Source organism: Corythoichthys intestinalis, chromosome 2 (assembly GCF_030265065.1).
Source record: "Corythoichthys intestinalis isolate RoL2023-P3 chromosome 2, ASM3026506v1, whole genome shotgun sequence".
NCBI lineage: Eukaryota > Metazoa > Chordata > Actinopteri > Syngnathiformes > Syngnathidae > Corythoichthys > Corythoichthys intestinalis.
This window is the reverse complement of record NC_080396.1, coordinates 9,469,749-9,487,978: the sequence shown is the minus strand read 5'-3', so window position 1 is coordinate 9,487,978 and position 18,230 is coordinate 9,469,749. Positions and strand designations below refer to the sequence as shown.

Below are 18,230 nucleotides of genomic sequence, written 5' to 3'. Positions count from 1 at the left end.
CAGGGGGGCATGATTTTGAGGAACGCCCTCCCCGATCAGAAACCAAGCGGTGTTCTGTTAGTGGACTTCTGTGCTCGTCGCGGATTGTCTATAACGAACACCATGTTAAACAGAGGGGTGTTCATCTGTGCACTTGGCACCAGGACCTCCTAGACCGCAGTTCGATGTTCAACTTTCTAGTCATATCATCGGATTTGCAGCCGCATGTTTTGGACACTTGGGTGAAGAGAGGGGCGGAGCTGTCAACAGTTCACCACCTGGTGGTGTGTTGGCTCCGATGGCAGGGGAAGCTGCTAGACATACATGGCAGACCCAAATATTTTGTGAGGGTCTTCTGGGAACGTCTGGCAGAATTCCGAGCCACCACAGCTGGCTTCTCACCCTGTTAGTATTTCAATTTTAAATAAATACAGTGGGGCAAATAAGTATTTAGTCAACCACTAATTGTGCAAGTTCTCCCACTTGAAAATATTGGAGAGGCCTGTAATTGTCAACATGGGTAAACCTCAACCATGAGAGACAGAATGTGGAAAAAAACATTGTTTGATTTTAAAAGAATTTATTTGCGAATCATGGTGATAAATAAGTATTTGGTCAATACCAAAAGTTCATCTCAATACTTTGTTAACTTTGTTATGTACCCTTTGTTGGCAATAACGGAGGTCAAACGTTTTCTGTAACTCTTCACAAGCTTTTCACACACTGTTGCTGGTATTTTGGCCCATTCCTCCATGCAGATCTCCTCTAAAGCAGGGACGTTTTGGGGCTGTCGTTGGGCAACACAGACTTTCAACTCCCTCCACAGATTTTCTATGGGGTTGAGATCTGGAGACTGGCTAGGCCACTCCAAGACCTTGAAATGCTTCTTACGAAGCCACTCCTTTGTTGCCCTGGCTGTGTGTTGTCCTGCTGAAAGACCCATGAAAGACCCAGCCACGTCTCATCTTCAACGCCCTTGCTGATGGAAGGAGATTTTCACTCAAAATCTCTCGATACATGGCCCCACTCATTCTTTCCTTTACATAGATCAGTCGTCCTGGTCCCTTTGTAGAAAAACAGTCCTAAGCATGATGTTTCCACCCCCATGCTTCACAGTGGGTATGGTGTTCTTCGGATGCAATTCAGTATTATTTCTCCTCCAAACACGAGAACCTGTGTTTCTACCAAAACGTTCCATTTTGGTTTCATCTGACCATAACACATTCTCCCAGTCCTCTTCTGGATCATCCAAATGCTCTCTAGCTAACCGCAGACGGGCCTGGACGTGTACTGACTTCAGCAGGGGGACACGTCTGGCAGTGCAGGATTTGAGTCCCTGGCGGTGCATTGTGTTACTATAGTAGCCTTTGTTACTGTGGTCCCAGCTCTCTGTAGGTCATTCACTATAGGTCCCCCCGTGTGATTCTGGGATGTTTGCTCACCGTTCCTATTATCATTTTGACGCCACGGGGTGAGATCTTGCATGGAGTCCCAGATCGAAGGAGATTATCAGTGGTCTTGTATGTCTTCCATTTTCTAATAATTGCTCCCACAGTTGAGGTCTACAATTTTGTGTCTGGTGTCCTTCGACAGCTCTTTGGTCTTGGGCATAGTGGAGTTTGGAGTGTGACTGACTGAGGTTGTGGACAGGTTTCTTTTATACCGATAATGAGGTAAAACAGGTGCCATTAATACAGGTAACGTAATTAGTACAGGTAAATACAGTGGAGCCTCGTTAGACCTCGTTAGAAGAAGTTAGACCTCTTTGACAGCCAGATATATACTTTTTTTTCTCCACATTCTGTCTCTCGTGGTTGAGGTTTACCAATGTTGACAATTACAGGCCTCTCTAATCTTTTTAAGTAGGAGAACTTGCACAATTGGTGGTTGACTAAATACTTATTTGACCCACTGTATTTCAGCCTACTTTTAGTTTTACAAGATTTCAGTTCATCACTGCAGCTATTCCAGAGTGTATTTCCCTTCATTAAGACACAGTGAAATTTCATATTTGTTCTAACTTTTCTTTTATAAAGATAAAACTAGTTCCTCAGAGGTCATGTTTTAATTTATCTCGCAATTGGAACTATTGGATGCTTTTTGGTAACTGTTGAGCTTTCATTTTAGATACATACTGTACCTTGAATTGTTTTAAACCATTGTTCTAACCAAATCCTTAAATTGTACAGTAATAATAGTGATAAAGAGTTGGTTTGTTGGTTTGTGTCCTGTTTGTCCTGTTCTTGTACAAGCATTTCTGTACATTTATTAGTGAATCTGAAGTACTTTGTTTTGCAGTTGCTTCAAGGCTGACCAGAAGTTATCAACAGGATGAGATGAAATAGCGTTCAACTTTTCATTTAGTTTCTGCGTCTGACAACCAGAAGGTCACTTGATCTTTGTGTACAATTTCTTTTCCTTTTTTAACTATGTTGTTTAGAAAACTACTGAGCGCTGACTCCCTGCTTCACCTCAACGGTGCTGTGGTAATCACTCAACTCGAGTAAATAATGGAGGCTGAGTTCAAAAACGATATAGCCTTGCAGAGTTCATCTTTTACGGAGATGAACTCTGGAGGTGGTAGATTGTGTGATCAGTAGAAGAAAATGACAAACAACCTGCACTGGCTATCTGACTTCATTGCGAGTCGAAAGAAACACAAGTCACATTGCGTTTCTGCTCAACACCTTCATGCACTCACTCATCTCACTCTTTAGCTGCAGACATTTGAACTATGGTTTCCATCCCCAATTTTGTTTTGACGTGTTTACAGCAAGCGCTACGGAAAATATCCATCCATCCTTGTCTACAAAATAGGTTGAGAATGCCGCTAACCCTTTCAAAATGTTTCTTAAATAATTGATGGTAGCTTTGCATATAATACAAAAGTTACCATCTATAATATTCCTTTGTTTTTTTCTATGGCATACAGTGGAGCAAATAAGTAGTCAATCACCAACTGTGCAAGTTCTCCTACTTGAAAAGATTAGAGAGGCCTGTAATTGTCAACATGGGTAAACCTCAACCATGAGAGACAGAATGTGGGGGGGAAAAAAAGCAGAAAATCACATTGTTTGAGTTTTAAAGAATTTATTTCCAAATTACAGTAGAAAATAAGTATTTGGTCACCTACAAACAAGCAAGATTTCTGGCTGCCAAAGATGTCTAACTTCTTCTAACGAGGTCTAACGAGGCTCCACTCGTTACCTGTATTTACAACTGTTTTAACTCATTATTGGTATAAAAGACACCTGTCCACAATCTCAGTCAGTCACACTCCAAACTCCATGGCCAAGACCAAAGAGCTGTTGAAGGACACCAGAGACAAAATTGTAGACCTGCACCAGGCTGGGAAGACTGAATCTGCAATAGGTAAAACACTTGGTGTAAAGAAATCAACTGTGGGAGGGAGCAATTATTAGAAAATGGAAGACATACAAGACCACTGATAATATCCCTCAATCTGGGGCTCCATGCAAGCTCTCACCCCGTGGCGTCAAAATGATAACAGGAACGGTGAGCAAAAATCCCAGAACCACACGAGAGCTGGGACCACAGTAATAAAGGCTACTATCAGTAACACAATGCGCCGCCAGGGACTCAAATCCTGCACTGCCAGACGTGTCCCCCTGCTGAAGCCAGTACATGTCCAGGCCTCTCTGCAGTTCGCTAGAGAGCATTTGGATGATCCAGAAGAGGACTGGGAGAATGTGTTATGGTCAGATTAAACCAAAATAGAACTTTTTGGTCGAAACACAGGTTCTCGTGTTTGGAGGAGAAAGAATACTGAATTGCATCCGAAGAACACCATACCCACTGTGAAGCATGGAGGTGGAAACATCATGCTTTTGGGGCTGTTTTTCTGCAATGGGATCAGGACGACTGATCTGCGTAAAGGAAAGAATGAATGGGGCCATGTGTGTCGAGAGATTTTGAGTGAAAATGTCCTTCCATCAGCAAGGGCATTGAAGATGAGACGTGACTGGGTCTTTCAGCATGACAATGATCCCAAACACACAGCCAGGGCAACAAAGGAGTGGCTTCGTAAGAAGCATTTCAAGGTCCTGGAGTGGCCTAGCCAATCTACAGATCTCAACCCCATAGAAAATCTGTGGAGTGAGTTGAAAGTCCGTGTTGCCCAACGACAGCCCCAAAACATCACTACTCTCGAGGAGATCTGCATGGAGGAATGGGCCAAAATACCAGCAACAGTGTGTGAAAAGCTTGTGGAGAGTTACAGAAAACGTTTGGATTCCGTTATTGCCAACAAAGGGTACATAACAAAGTATTGATATGAACGTTTGGTATTGACGAAATACTTATTTTCCACCATGATTTGCAAATAAATTCTTTAAAAATCAAACAATGTGATTTACTGATTTTTTCCCCACATTCCTTCTCTCATGGTTGAGGTTTACCCATGTTGGCAATTACAGGCCTCTCTAATATTTTCAAGTGGGAGAACTTGCACAATTAGTGGTTGACTAAATACTTATTTGCCCCACTGTATACTGTACATGCTAAAAACGTATGGTTCGGCCAAAATATGCCACAAACATACCCATTCATTTTTAATAGGCAAAATTTCTAATGGTCCTATTCGCCATTCATTTCAATGGCACAAAAACTTAAATTCACTCTTAATATAAACTCAACAGGAAGTGACCCGATATACGAACCATGGCAGCAAAGTTGCATTTTCTAGGTTGCATACATTTCTTTGGTGGTTTCTGCTACTTTGTCTCCAAAAGTACATTTTTCAGAAAATGCCATTTGTTCAACCAAACTTAATGGAAGGAAACTGAGAAAAAGCTCTTATGCAGTAAAAGCTGAAAGTAGCAACACTTGAAGAATGACTCAACTGTTGTTTACACTTGTATAAGAGATTTAACAAGCACCCCACTTTCTCTTTCTCTCCCTGTACAAGTTGAGCATGTCTTTATGTGGTCAGAAGCAGCACTAATATAGAAAAAAAAAACATTATTAAAAAAAAAAAAAGATGAAAATGAATCAATATATAAAAACGGAATATTTACATTAGTGTCTAAAAAAGAAACAATTATCGTATTTTCCCCACTATAAGGCTCACCTAAAAGACTTCAATTTTCTGAAAAGCAGAGAGTGCGCCTTATAATCCTATGCACCTTATATATGAATCAAAATTGGTTAATCATGGCAGATGTATAATGTAACCCCAACCACTACTACTGCGCCTTATATAGGCAGTTATGCAGTTATGGTAGTTATGCTTCTGCGGCAGACCTACGCCGTCAAAACAGACCCGATTTACGACCCTCCGCCATAGCCTGATGTGCACCTCCACATATTCCTGACTGGGCGATGCAAGTCAATGCATGGTGGCGTGACACAAATGGACCTTGATTGGTCCGATCGGACTGTTGTTTCCGGTTCAGCATGAAATCACCGCCATTTTCAAACATTGTTGTCCTACACGCAAAAATGGACCAAGCCGACGAGAGTATCATCGAAGAGGTCCGCAAGTACGACAACCTCTACAATGTCTCGTCAAGACATTATAAAGATTGCCAAACGGCAAGCAATTCGTGGAAGGAGATTGCTGAAAATACGGGGCTGGAGGTCAACGATTGCATAAAAAAAATGGAAGAACCTCCAAGACAAGGATGTGTGTGTTGGGAAGCGAATGGCCACACGTAGCGGTGACAGTTGGCCAAAAACTGCCAGCTTTTTATCACTTTGTCGTATTTTTGGTTGGTGCACTTCATCATTTGTTGTGTACGTATGCTTGCTGTGAGTCTGTGTCTTTTTTACATTTTACACTTCAAGTATATCAAGAATAAAGCGCAGGTTTGGTGTCAAAAGAGTCTTGATGTTTAATTTTCAACAGCTCACACACTTGATACATCATCAGCGATTGAGAGTGCCTCGGTGCTTTTATGATAACGCGTTTATCCGTCAAGGCTTCCAACGCAGTTAGGGAAGTTTCGTTTTAATAAAATTTGTAAAATTTTCAATCGAAAAATAAACTAGTAGCTCGCCATTGTTGACGTCGCCGAGCGGTGACGTCACAGCCGTTCTTCCACAGTGTCATTAACTACGTAAGGTAGTAATTGAAATACACCACAAGGGCAAGTTTTAAATTAATTAGAGATCTAGCCAAGTTTTTCTAGTGCGTTTTGCCCCTCGACTGATGTCGTAGTTTCCGGGTTCATTGTACCATTTGAGTGTTGACTTCACAACGTACGAGACCTCTGATAGTTATTATATTGTGACAAAATATTGCCATCTAGTGTATTTGTTGAGCTAAACGAAATGTTTGAATAGAGTTTGACCAAGTCTGAGTAAGTTTTATGTGTATTTTACATAGCTATATTGATTGGGAATGCCAGTTCTCTTTGCATTGAGCGCTTTTCTTTTTGTGAACATTATTTTTTTTGGGAGAGATGGGAATATTATTTTTGTTGTGCTTTCAATAAATTATACTGTAGTGACTTAACTGTTCCGCCCAAATGCATGTGGGGAAATTGGGCAACCATGACTGTCAGTGGTGGCTGCAAATGGTATATGTTTCGCATTGTGTTCAAAGAAGCGTGTTAAGGAAAAGATCTGTCATTCTTTCCCATGCCGCTCGCCACAATTGTTATGATTGTTGTGAAAGAGTTGCCAAAGCTTATGATAATAAAAGCCGCAGCCCCAATGAATGCCTGTATCCACTCGCTTTTCTCTGCCTCTTAGCTCTCAATGAACAAAAAATATCGCCATTGTAGTCTGTTTGCGGCAATGCAGTAGGGGGTCATTCCGCGCATGTGTTATGTGCGTTAAATATTTGAATGTGATTAACTAAATTAATTAATTACTGCCCGTTAATGCGTTCAATTTGACAGCCCTATATACCATATAAAATAAAAAATATGTAAAATATATGTATATGTATATATATATATATATGTGTATTTATATAATATAAAATCAAATGTATATAATATATATAAATTAGGCATGGATGATATTGGAACGACATTGGAAAAAAACTATCATTGCGATTTTTGGGGGGTTTGCGATACATTGCGATATTATATTGCGATATTAAAACTACAAGAATTTTCACCAGATAACTTGAATAGCTCTGTTTGGCCTGGATGATATTGGAAAAAAAACAACATTGCAATATATTTGTAATTCATATGAGTGAGTCCACTCAAATTCACTCACACTGCCGAGAACAGCCTCTAGTTACTGAAGATTGATTAAACGATGATTAACATGTTTGTACCTTAATCGTAGAGCTACAGACCCTTCACTCGCCAGATCAAAGCTACAAACCTGTCAATCATCATTAACTTTAAGTAGCAAACTCCAGCTGCAATGCTGACCAAGAAATGCATCAGGAGGGAGAGCGAGAGGCTGTACTAGCATGAAGCAGAAAAACATGAATATATTTTTAAAATAAAAACCCGATCTTTTTCACCCGATTCCAATCCTCAGAAAAATGGTGCGATTGGCCCAATATCCGATCACGTGATTCGATCGGGACAACCCTAGATTGGACATCGTCAATGGCAGCCAGTGGCTGCGTTCCAATCACGGTTTGAGTTGCCCTCGCTCACTTGCCCTGAGCACTTGCTATGATGTCACACACTTGGAGGCCACTTGGAGGGCGGAGGGAAAGTGGGCGGAGGGGGAGCAAAAGACATAAATGGAACGGACCTGCCGTCGTTCACTCACAGGCAAGAAAATCATGGAACAACCACAAGGTGTTGGATTAGCGCTAATCAATGGCGCCTCCAAAATTCTTCATAGAGGTGGCCAAATGGGGCCACTTAAAACCTTGGGGTGATACACCAAAAAATAAAAGCCATCATTTCAGGTTTTTATATGTTGTAGTAGTAAACAGGCCAGTACAAAATTGTCAGAAAGACTTCAAGACACACCTTCTGATATACTTTTGTTGATTGTGTTATATTGTATACTATTATATTGTCTTAATGTACATAGTCCATAATAGTCAGGGGTGAAAGTGGCTAGAATTTCTTACCGGAACTCCCCGACGTGAAGGTCGCCACGGAGCCAGAAATTTTATTTATTTTTTTCTTTCATTTTTTTTTTTTTTTTTGGGGGGGGGGTCAAACCTCTTAAACTACTGACATGCAAAGAAAACTGTTTTAGCACAGTTATTTCTATAACTCATACAAAAACTTATTTTCATTCAAAATCCATCTCCTAATTTTTATTTTCCCTCATTTCCTCACATACTAAATGCCAAATCCCAATTTTAACTACTTAAGAACATAGGATATATATTAAAATTAATGTAAACATTTACTTTTTTTAATAATAAAGATAAAAGTAACATACATTTAGAAAAAATAAGTACAAATTACTTTTTACTTTTTATTATGAAGAATGAAATGGAATACATTTTGAAGATCGCGCATTGACTTTTTTAAATCATAAGGAAATGAATAAGTAGCCTAAAATAAATGAACAAACATAAGTCCAAAGTGCACATTGACAGCTAAGATGTTCCGAACCTCCCCATCAGAGCAAATAAAACTCAACATGACGAATAAGCCTCCTCAACTCTTTAGTTGCTCTTAAAGATTTGATCCATATTATGTTGCATTGCCTTTTTTGTCGAATCAATTCAACAAGCTTCCTTTTTTTTTTTTTGCTGTTCCAGAAAACATGCACATTTGAACCAATCATAGCTAACCATCTCTGCTGATCACATGTCAATATGTCAGCCAATTGAATGGATACTTGAGTCCAGGCGTTTTGCTATGCTGCATGCATTCGCACATTGACATGACTCATCATCGTCAGACTCAGATAACTGCAGCAGCTGAGGAAACATCCATACCGTCCGTGGAATAAAATAAATAATAAATATTGGAGCTTTTAAATATTGGATCTTGAAGCTTAAATGCATGTGTGGCAGCCAAGCATTTTAGGAACAGCATTCCGGCCCTGAATCTTATACCAGAACAGCATTCCGGCCCTGAATCTTATACTGGAACTGCGTTCTGGCCCTGAATCTTATACCGGAACTGCGTTCCTGACCGTTCTGGCCCACTTTCACCCCTGATAATAGTCCAGTCAACATTTTGAGTTCCACAGCTACTACAATCTGACATTACACTGGCGAGTGCGGTGTCCAACAAATTCATTGGGGGGAGCCGCGGCCAGGCCTGGCCACCCCCTGGTGGCACCGTTATTCCACATCGCACAAAATATACTGCGACTCATGTAATAAGCCGGACAAGTATTCCGCACTTGATGGCAATACGTTGGTACCTGGGAATGATCAGAATTATTAGTTTTGTATCAAATTTTATTTAGCCAATTCATTATTTATTTATTTATTTGTCTATACCTTACAATCTGTAAACAGATTTGTTGTTGAAATACATTTAACTTACATATTGGAAGTTTAGTTTCAGTCCCTCCCAACACAATTTGATTGATAGACCATTCCTTTCGTTAAAAGGAAAAGCGAAAAGTCGAGCGAAATAGAAACGTCAATGACAAAAATTGTCAGTTTTTTCCTTTTCTTTACTGACAAAAATGAAAGTCAATAGAAAAGTAACTTTACCCTTTATTTATTCATTTATTTCTCTTTATCTTTTTTTCTTTATTCACGTGTTTTTTTATGTTGGCACTCCTGTGATTCCATCCGTTCTGCCATAACTGCTACATACAGTCTAATTTATTTCTATATATTAACAACAATGATAAATTTTACAATTCCGAAGGCAGTTTGGTATCACATTCAAGCACTGTGCTGGCTCCGCCATTCATTTTCTTCTTCTTTGGTGGTAAATAGACACGAGCCAACGGTATTTGAGCTTCGTTATCACCACCGCATGGACATGTTTTCCGTGTACCACTGCAATGAATTGTGGAATACAGGGAGCTCTGGAGTGACCATCGTTTTTCACTGAATCACTGAGCCCTCTGAGGGTCCATCTCACCAAGTTCACTTCGCTGTTTTGGGAATGGGGTACCGCACGGTACACGTCACTTCCGCTCATTAATATTTATGACGTTAGCTTCTGTGGCTCTGCTGTTAGCTAAGAGAGGACAAGCTCTTGTTTGTCCCTAATAGGAAATGAATAGGAATAGTGTACGAAGGAGATGTTTACAGAGCTAAACCTAACAATTCTGTCCGAAATTGATGTCCCTGGTGCCAAATTCACTGGTAAAGATGTGGAAGAACATACAAATGTTCAGTTGAAGAGATGGCTGGAGTGTTGACGGCTGAAAAATATGGAAAAAAACGAGCCGACCTAAGCTTAGCCTTAGCTTTTTTTATCGACACCTTTTTCTTACGCCACTGACAATGACATTCTCCTGTTCCAACAATCTATCATTTACCAACATAAGCCCCATCTTTTTTATACATTATATCTTCTGGTTGTCTTACGTCTCTGACCGTTCTTTTGGGGGACATTGCTGTTTTGTGTCGCGATCGCAAATGCTACTCGTTGACAGCCAACGAACACTTCATTTTTTCATTAATAACAAATCTTAATTCAATTAATTTATTTACACTTCCCCCTTACTAAAGTTGTTTCTTTACAACAGAAAAGGTAACAATGGTGGCAGTCAGATACCACTTTAATTTTTTTTCAGGTCATTCATTGTCAGACAGAAGCAGCACAACAAAACGCCACGCAGCACTACAAAACGCCACGCAAAAAAAATGTCAAAAATCAAAATGGCTTACCTCTTGGCCCAAACAAAAATGTTTACTCCATATGAAATGTGAACGGCTTCACTTTGCTGGCGTTAAACTGGTCTTTTAGACGTCCGCGCCATAGTACTGTAGCATAGTAGCTGCAGTCTTCACATTTCTTCCTCCGAGTTTTTGGTTCGGGAAGAGTATGAAGAAAACATCCTTTATATGTCGTAATGTTTAGAGTCATTTCAAGTTCCATAGTAGCAGTGAATAATCGGCATGTCATTTTTTGAAAGATTACCGGAGAAAAAAGTCCGAAAAATAATAGTTTGCATGCGAGGGCGTGTATATAATGTCCTACTTCCGCTTTACGATGCGACGTCACGGTCTAAAAATAGCATGCGTGCGGAAGTAGAGTAGAAGTGGGACATTTTAGACCCGCCCTCGCATAGAAGTAGGGATGGGAATCGAAATCCGATTCCAATTCGGAACCGGTTCCGAGTGTTTCGAGGCCTCGACATCACCATGAAAAAGCCTTAACGATCCCTTTAACGATTCCTAAAGACGTGTATTGCGTCGTGACGTGTGTTGTTGTCCAGACGCATCAAACTAGCATGGCGCTAAGAACCACTCGCTCCAAAGTTTGACTACACTTCACCAGGAAAGAGTGTGAAAATGAAAGGTTACGACGGGTAAGCACGAGCATTGCAGCCATAAACATAACAATGACAGCACGTAGGTTCAAACGCTCGAAAGTGTGTCTTCACTTCACGAGGAAAAATTACAACAAAGCGACTTGCAGTCATTGCAAGGGGAGGGAATACGACTGCGCTGTCCTCACAGAGAGGCTAAGGCTCATTCCTGGCTATTAAAAAAAAAAAAAAAAAGTCCCGGCTATACAGCTAGCTAAACTCCCAAATGACGATGCAGAAGACGTTGGTATAATTTGCTGACTTTATTCAACCATCACTTGAAGAATGAAACTAAGAATAGAAATGAAACAAATCAATTTCGTCCCCAATAACAAACAGGTTTGCATCAAAGTAAATCAGCGATGATTAGCTGCTAATAACAGTATGGTTAGCATTCGTTCGCTAGCATTAGCACATCGTTCAAACCACTACAAAACTGGATTTAAGTGTCCGATCGCGAGTGGAAACACAACAACAACAACACAAAAGATGATACATACAGGCGTTGCCTCTGTAGATATTAACATTAACAAAGAATGTAGGCTCGTAGAAGTGTTTCCCTCTCTCACTCACTTGGATGCGGCATTTCTTCTTTGGGTGTATGCGCGCTCCAGGAGTCCTCAAACTGCGGCCCGCGGCCCAAATACGGCCCGCCTCCACATTTGGTCCGGCCATTTTGAATTTATTATTTTTTTTCTCAATCGTGTTATTTATTTTCTGGCCTTTTCCTTGAAGAATTCAGAGAGGGTTATTTGGTTATTATCTATTTAATTAATAGTGTTTTTATTATTAATTATTATTATTATTATAAAGAATCCCGAAAGGGTTATTTGATTGTGGCTTTCTGAAAAACAATAATTTTTTACATTTATGCACTTCTGCAATCGTCACACTTTTTCTGTAACAAACTGACCCCGGCCCCTCATCAGAGAAGGGAAAGGTTATGTGGCCCTCACAGGAAAAAGTTTGGGGACCCCTGCTTTAACACATATTCCCAAAGGCAGAACAAAAACCTATCTGCCTATATATACCAATATTTTTTATTTCTATTAGATAAATGTTTCAGTAAAATGTTACACATTCTTGTGTATTTGCCACTTATTGCCACAGTTAACATTGAGGCTTTGGGCCTCTTTTGATCTCGTTGTGAATTTATAAGGTTGTGACTTCTGATTAAACAAACTCGATGCCAATCAAAACGTTTGTTCTTTTCCCCCAAATTAGAATCGATAAAGAATCGAATCGTTAAGCAATATCGATAATGGAATCGGAATCGTAAAAATCCTATCAATTCCCATCCCTACATAGAAGCAATGGAAAATGTGCTACTTTTCTCTGGTAATCTTTCAAAAACGAGCATGCTGATTAGGGGTGTGACAAAAAATCAAAATGGTGATATATCGTGATACTTTGTATCCCAAAAGGTTATCGATATGCTCCTGCCAAGAATCGAGATGTCATTTTAAAAAGGTGTCGATGTCTAAAAAGGAACCAAGAAGTTGCTACCAAAATCTTCTACATATTACCCAGATAGCAGACCGATATTGAACAAACATTGATTTTCCATCAAAATCATCAGTATGGTTAACATCAAAATTTTCGACGTCAAGTGATGTTGAAACAACGTTGTTCTATAGTATGTCAGGCGATGGTTGGGTTAACATTGTTTTATAGTTGATGAACTAATGTTGGCAAATAGTTGATATTATGATTGACCAAGAAATATGATTGAAAAGTCATTGAATTATGGATGAGCGGGCGTTTTGGTCGAAAACATAACATTGATTTAGCGTTGTTCCAATATTATTAATAATCGAAATGACGTTTAGGTTTTGTAAGGATTTTAACGTTGAAACAACATTAATTGAGGGTGCAATAGTGACGTTGATTCAACAGCGGAATGTTGATCCAACATCTTTTCAACGTCGGTCTACTATCTGGGTAGTGTCCGTTAACTCTAAGGCTGCATTAACGGTGCTCGACGCCCAATCCATTTAGGCTGGGAACGTTCGTTCATTCGAAACCAGAGCATTCAAAGTCATTCTGCCCTATTTTCAGGGCATTTACAGGTCACTTGCTTTTTATTTTAGGGCATTTACAGGTCATTTCCTGTTGAGTTTGAGTCCCTGCCTATTCATATGAGTGATTCCCAGGTCACTTCCTGTTCTGTAACTCAAAATAAACAGGAAGTGACCCATAAAATACCCCAAAATCAACAGGAAATAACTAAAAAGCAACAGGTAAATGACCTTAAATGACCCCAAATTACCTCATTGCCTGGCATTGGCTGCCACTGACGGCCATTGACGTTCAATCCGTTTGAAGTGGGAGGGATGGCAGCCATTCGCTGCCACCCTCCCAGTTCAAATGGTTTGGACATCTACTAGTGATAAACTCATTCCAATTCACAGCAGAAGCTTGTTTTCCGTTTATTAGCTTTGTTTGTGAGCTTTGTATCGCAAATCGTATCGTATCGTGAGGTACCATGAGGTTCCCACTCCTAATGCTGATCACACATTGCTTTTTTGGAACTTGTAGAAACGACTCTAGACATTACAACATATGAAGGATGTTTTCTTCATACGTTTCCCGAAACTAAAAACTCTGAGGAGAAAATGTGAAGACTGAATCAACTTGCGCGGACTTTTAACGCCAGCTCGGCAGTAAACATTTATGCAGTAAACATTTCGTTGGGTTGGCATTGTCTTTCAGAGGACAAAGAGGTAAGCCATTTTGATATTTCTAACTTATTTTTTGGCGTGACTTGCCGGGTGCTGCTTCTGTCTGACAATGAATGACCTAAGAAGAATTAAAATGGTATCTGACTGCCACTGTTACATTTCCTGTTGTAAAAAAAAACAACTTTAGTAAGGGGGAAGTGTAAATAAGTTATAGAATTAAGATTTGTTAACAATGGAAAAAATTAAAAGTGTTCGTTGGCTGTCGCCGAGTAGCATTTGCGATCGCTACACAAAGCTAACTAAATTACCCCCAAGAACGGTAAGAGACGTAGGACAACCAGAGGATATATAAGAAAGACAGGGCTGATGGTAAAGGATAGCTTGTTGAAACAGGAGAATGTCATTGTCAGTCGTGTCGATAAAAAAGCGAAGGCTATGCTTAGGTCGGCTCGTTTTTTTTTCGTCTTTTTCAGCCTTCGACACTCAAGCCATCTCTTTAACTGAACATTTTTATGTTCTTCCACATCTTTGCCAGTGAATTTGGCACTAGGCACGTCATTTTCGGAGAGAATTGGTAGGTTTAGCTCTGTAAACATCTCCTTCGTACACGATTTCCATTCATTTCCTATTAGGGACAACCGGTGGCTTGTCCCTACTTAGCAACAGTAGCTAATGTCATGAATTCTAATGAACGGAAGTGACGTGTTGCTTGCGGTACGCCATTGGAACGGCCCTTAAGATGGCGGTGGGGATTACCCCAGGGGGGCGGTGGCTAGGGCAAGTGAGTGAGGGCTCATTTAAACCGCGATTGAAACGCAGCCATGGTGTTCTCTATTAAGGGTTGAACTAAATACCCAAAGAAATAGAAGAGCACATAATACCATACAGTACTTAATTTAATCCCTTATTTTTTGTCTTCTATGCAGGAATTTCTACTACATCACCATGCTACGTGACCCTGTGTCCCGATACCTTAGCGAGTGGAAGCACGTACAACGCGGCGCCACCTGGAAAACCGCCCTCCATATGTGCGACGGCCGTCCGGCCACTGAGGATGAACTACCCGCCTGCTACAGCGGCGAGGACTGGACTGGCGTGACCCTGGCGGATTTCATGAATTGCCCCTCCAACCTGGCCAACAACCGGCAAGTGCGTATGCTAGCCGACCTCAGTCTGGTAGGCTGCTACAACATGTCGTCCATGAACGAGCTGGAACGAGGCCGCGTGCTGCTCGCTAGCGCCAAGGCGAACCTTCTCAACATGGCCTTCTACGGTCTGACGGAGTACCAACGTAAGACGCAGCACTTATTCGAGCGGACGTTCAACCTGCGTTTCATTCGGCCTTTCACGCAAATCAACAGCACGCGTGCCGCTAGCGTGGGTATCGACAAGAAAGCGCAGTGGCGCATCGAGGGCTTGAACGCCCTCGATATGGAGCTCTACGAATACGCCAAGGAGCTTTTCCTTCGTCGCTACCAGTACAACCGTCAAAAGCAGCATCAGGAGGAGCGTCTCCGGCGGCGACAGGAGAGGCAGCGGCTGCACAGGACCTACCTGGCAGAGTTGCTGAGATTAGGCGGAGGGGAAGACGAAATGGAAGATATGAAGTTCCTTACCACTACAGAGGACTATAACAGTCAGGTTGTGCGATGGTGAGAAGGACAAAACATTAACCAAATTGGTCCGTGTACATTTCGGTTATTTTTCTTCTAATTTCAGAAAAAGGAAAATGGAAAACAAGCCTATTTCCAATCGTGCGTGTCAACAAAAACGGGGAATAAATCGCCTTCTGTTTCCCGATTCAGACATTTGTAAAAAAAAAAAAAAAAAAAAAAAAAAAAACAGAAAACAAACCGTTAGCAATTGTTCCCTTATAAGTTTATTTAACGCTATTTGGCAAATAAGATTTTAAAGCAACACTAGGTAACTTTTCAACCTTTATAAAATATTTTCATAACATTTGTGATGATGTATTCACTGACAACTAGGGTTGTTCCGATCATGTTTTTTTTGCTCCCGACCCGATCGTTTTATTTTGAGTATCTGCCGATCCCGATATTTCCCGATCCGATTGGTTTTTTTTGCTCCCGATTCAATTCCAATCATTCCCGATAATTTTTCCCGATCATATACATTTTGGCAATGCATTAAGAAAAAAATGAATAAAACTCGGACGAATATATACATTCAACATACATTACATAAGTACTGTATTTGTTTATTATGACAATAAATCCTCAAGATGGCATTTACATTATTAACATTCTTTCTGTGAGAGGGATCCACGGATAGAAAGACTTGTGACTTTGTATATTGTGACTAAATATTGCCTTCTAGTGTATTTGTTGAGCTTTCAGTAAATGATACTGCACCCATTCAAACCAAATGCATGATGGGAAGTGGAACCATGACTGTGCGTAGTGCTACCAATTGATATATCTTCTCTGCGTTGGGAAATAACGTAAGGTGTTAAGAAAAAGATTAATTGCTACCTTGCTTCCCCACATTGCTCCCCATGATATTTTCAATCGTAGGGAGAGGGATTGTAAGGCTTTAGCAAATTAAAAATGGTTCCAAAGGCTGCTAAAATTCACTCTATTCATTTTGCGCTGCCTTTTGTATCTCTATATAGGTAAAACGGCGCCATTACAGATTGAGCGCGACAATGCGTGAGTGGGTCGTGCAGCGCATGCATTATTTGCGTTAAATATTTTAACGTGATATATTTTTATAAAAATTTATTACTGCCGTTACTGGAATAAATTTGATAACCCTACCTTAAGCCTAAACTAAAGACTCTGGCTGAGTGTAACATATTATGTCTGTAACGTTAAATACAATTAGAAAACGATTTAATTAAAAAATATATATATTAAAAAAAGGCATGGCCGATATTTTTTTGCCGATTCCGATACTTTGAAAATGACGTGATCGGACATGCCGATCGATCTGGACATCTCTAATTGTTAAACTAGCTAACAATGCGGCAGAGTAAGAAGCAGAAGAAGAAAGTCTTCTGTGTCACAGAAAAACAAATAATGGTTGTATTTGTTGTTGTTCGATTTGTTTTCTGTTATTGTGGAGTCTGTGGACGACGATTCATTTCCCGTTTTTTTTCCCGACACACATAACAACAAAAAAGTTATCTTTTTCCCAAAATCGGAAGAAAAAACGATTGGCCGAAAGGTAACACGGACTGAAACTGACTCTGAATCCCTCCTTTTGCCGTCAATCTGCCAAATTCTGTCTCCCTTTGTTGGCTGGCCAAAAGGTGTCTTAATATTTATGATGGATGTATTTGTAACATTTTGTATGTGTTGTTTCTTAAGGCTATTTTTGGCACTGCAGTTGTGAAACGCGTTTTATTTTAATGAACAAAGCAAAATGTTTTGTACGTTTGGCTTATTGTTAGAAGAAACTGGCTAAAGGGTTCCTTTGTGTAATACTCTAGCAATGTTGACTATTGAAAAATTGTATTTATGTTGTGGCTAGGTCAGAAAATCAAAGCACAAACTTGGCTGTAGTCTTTCTTTTCACTCGCTCATTGACCTCCTCCAGTGGAATGCAATCAGAGCGGTTCCTTTGCAAAAATTGTGTCAATAAAAATATATAGCATCCTTGAGAGTAAATTTCTTCTTGTTTGGTTTCTATTCTCACTTTGTAGAAACAGCTAGCTTGGTAAATGCATCTGCAAAGGCTTTCAATGAATGCTTTTTCATTGTTTTTTTCCTGTTGTATATTTTGTTTTCCTCCATAATCTAAAAATCACAGAATTAATCAGATGGTCTCTCAACACAATCGACCAAATTTCCTCAGCAAGAAGATAGAGCCCACCTGCCCTGACAAACAGAGGTGTTCAGTAACAAGGCAGTGGCGCCTCCAGAATTTTTTCATAGGGGTGGCCAGATGGAGCCACTTAAAATCTTGGGGTGGCACACCAAAACTAAAAGCCATAATTTCAGGTTTTCATTATATTATTGCAGTAAAAAGGTCAGGGGAAAACTATCAGAAAGACTTAAGGACTCGGCTACTGATATACTTTGGTGTATTGTGTAATATTTGATGTTACTAATGATTTAATAAGCATAGTCCATAACTGTCCAGTCAACATTTTGAGTTCTACAACAATTCTATTTTATTGTGTTATGTATATGTTAGACATAAGGTGTACATTTAACAAAACAAAATACCGTAATTTCTGGACTATAAGGCGCACCTGAC

The 18,230-nt window shown here is 40.1% G+C and overlaps 1 protein-coding gene across 1 annotated transcript in view; it reads left to right on the top strand.

Moving 5' to 3' along the window:
* The window catches only part of LOC130912163 (heparan-sulfate 6-O-sulfotransferase 3-B-like), a 48,988-nt gene extending 31,362 nt beyond the window's left edge, over positions 1 to 17,626 (top strand). The window contains exon 2 of the mRNA XM_057830039.1: positions 14,936 to 17,626. Coding sequence (XP_057686022.1) covers positions 14,936 to 15,665 — 730 coding nt within the window. The 3' untranslated portion in view covers positions 15,666 to 17,626. The remainder of the gene's footprint in view (positions 1 to 14,935) is intronic.
* Positions 17,627 to 18,230: the final 604 nt, after the last annotated feature.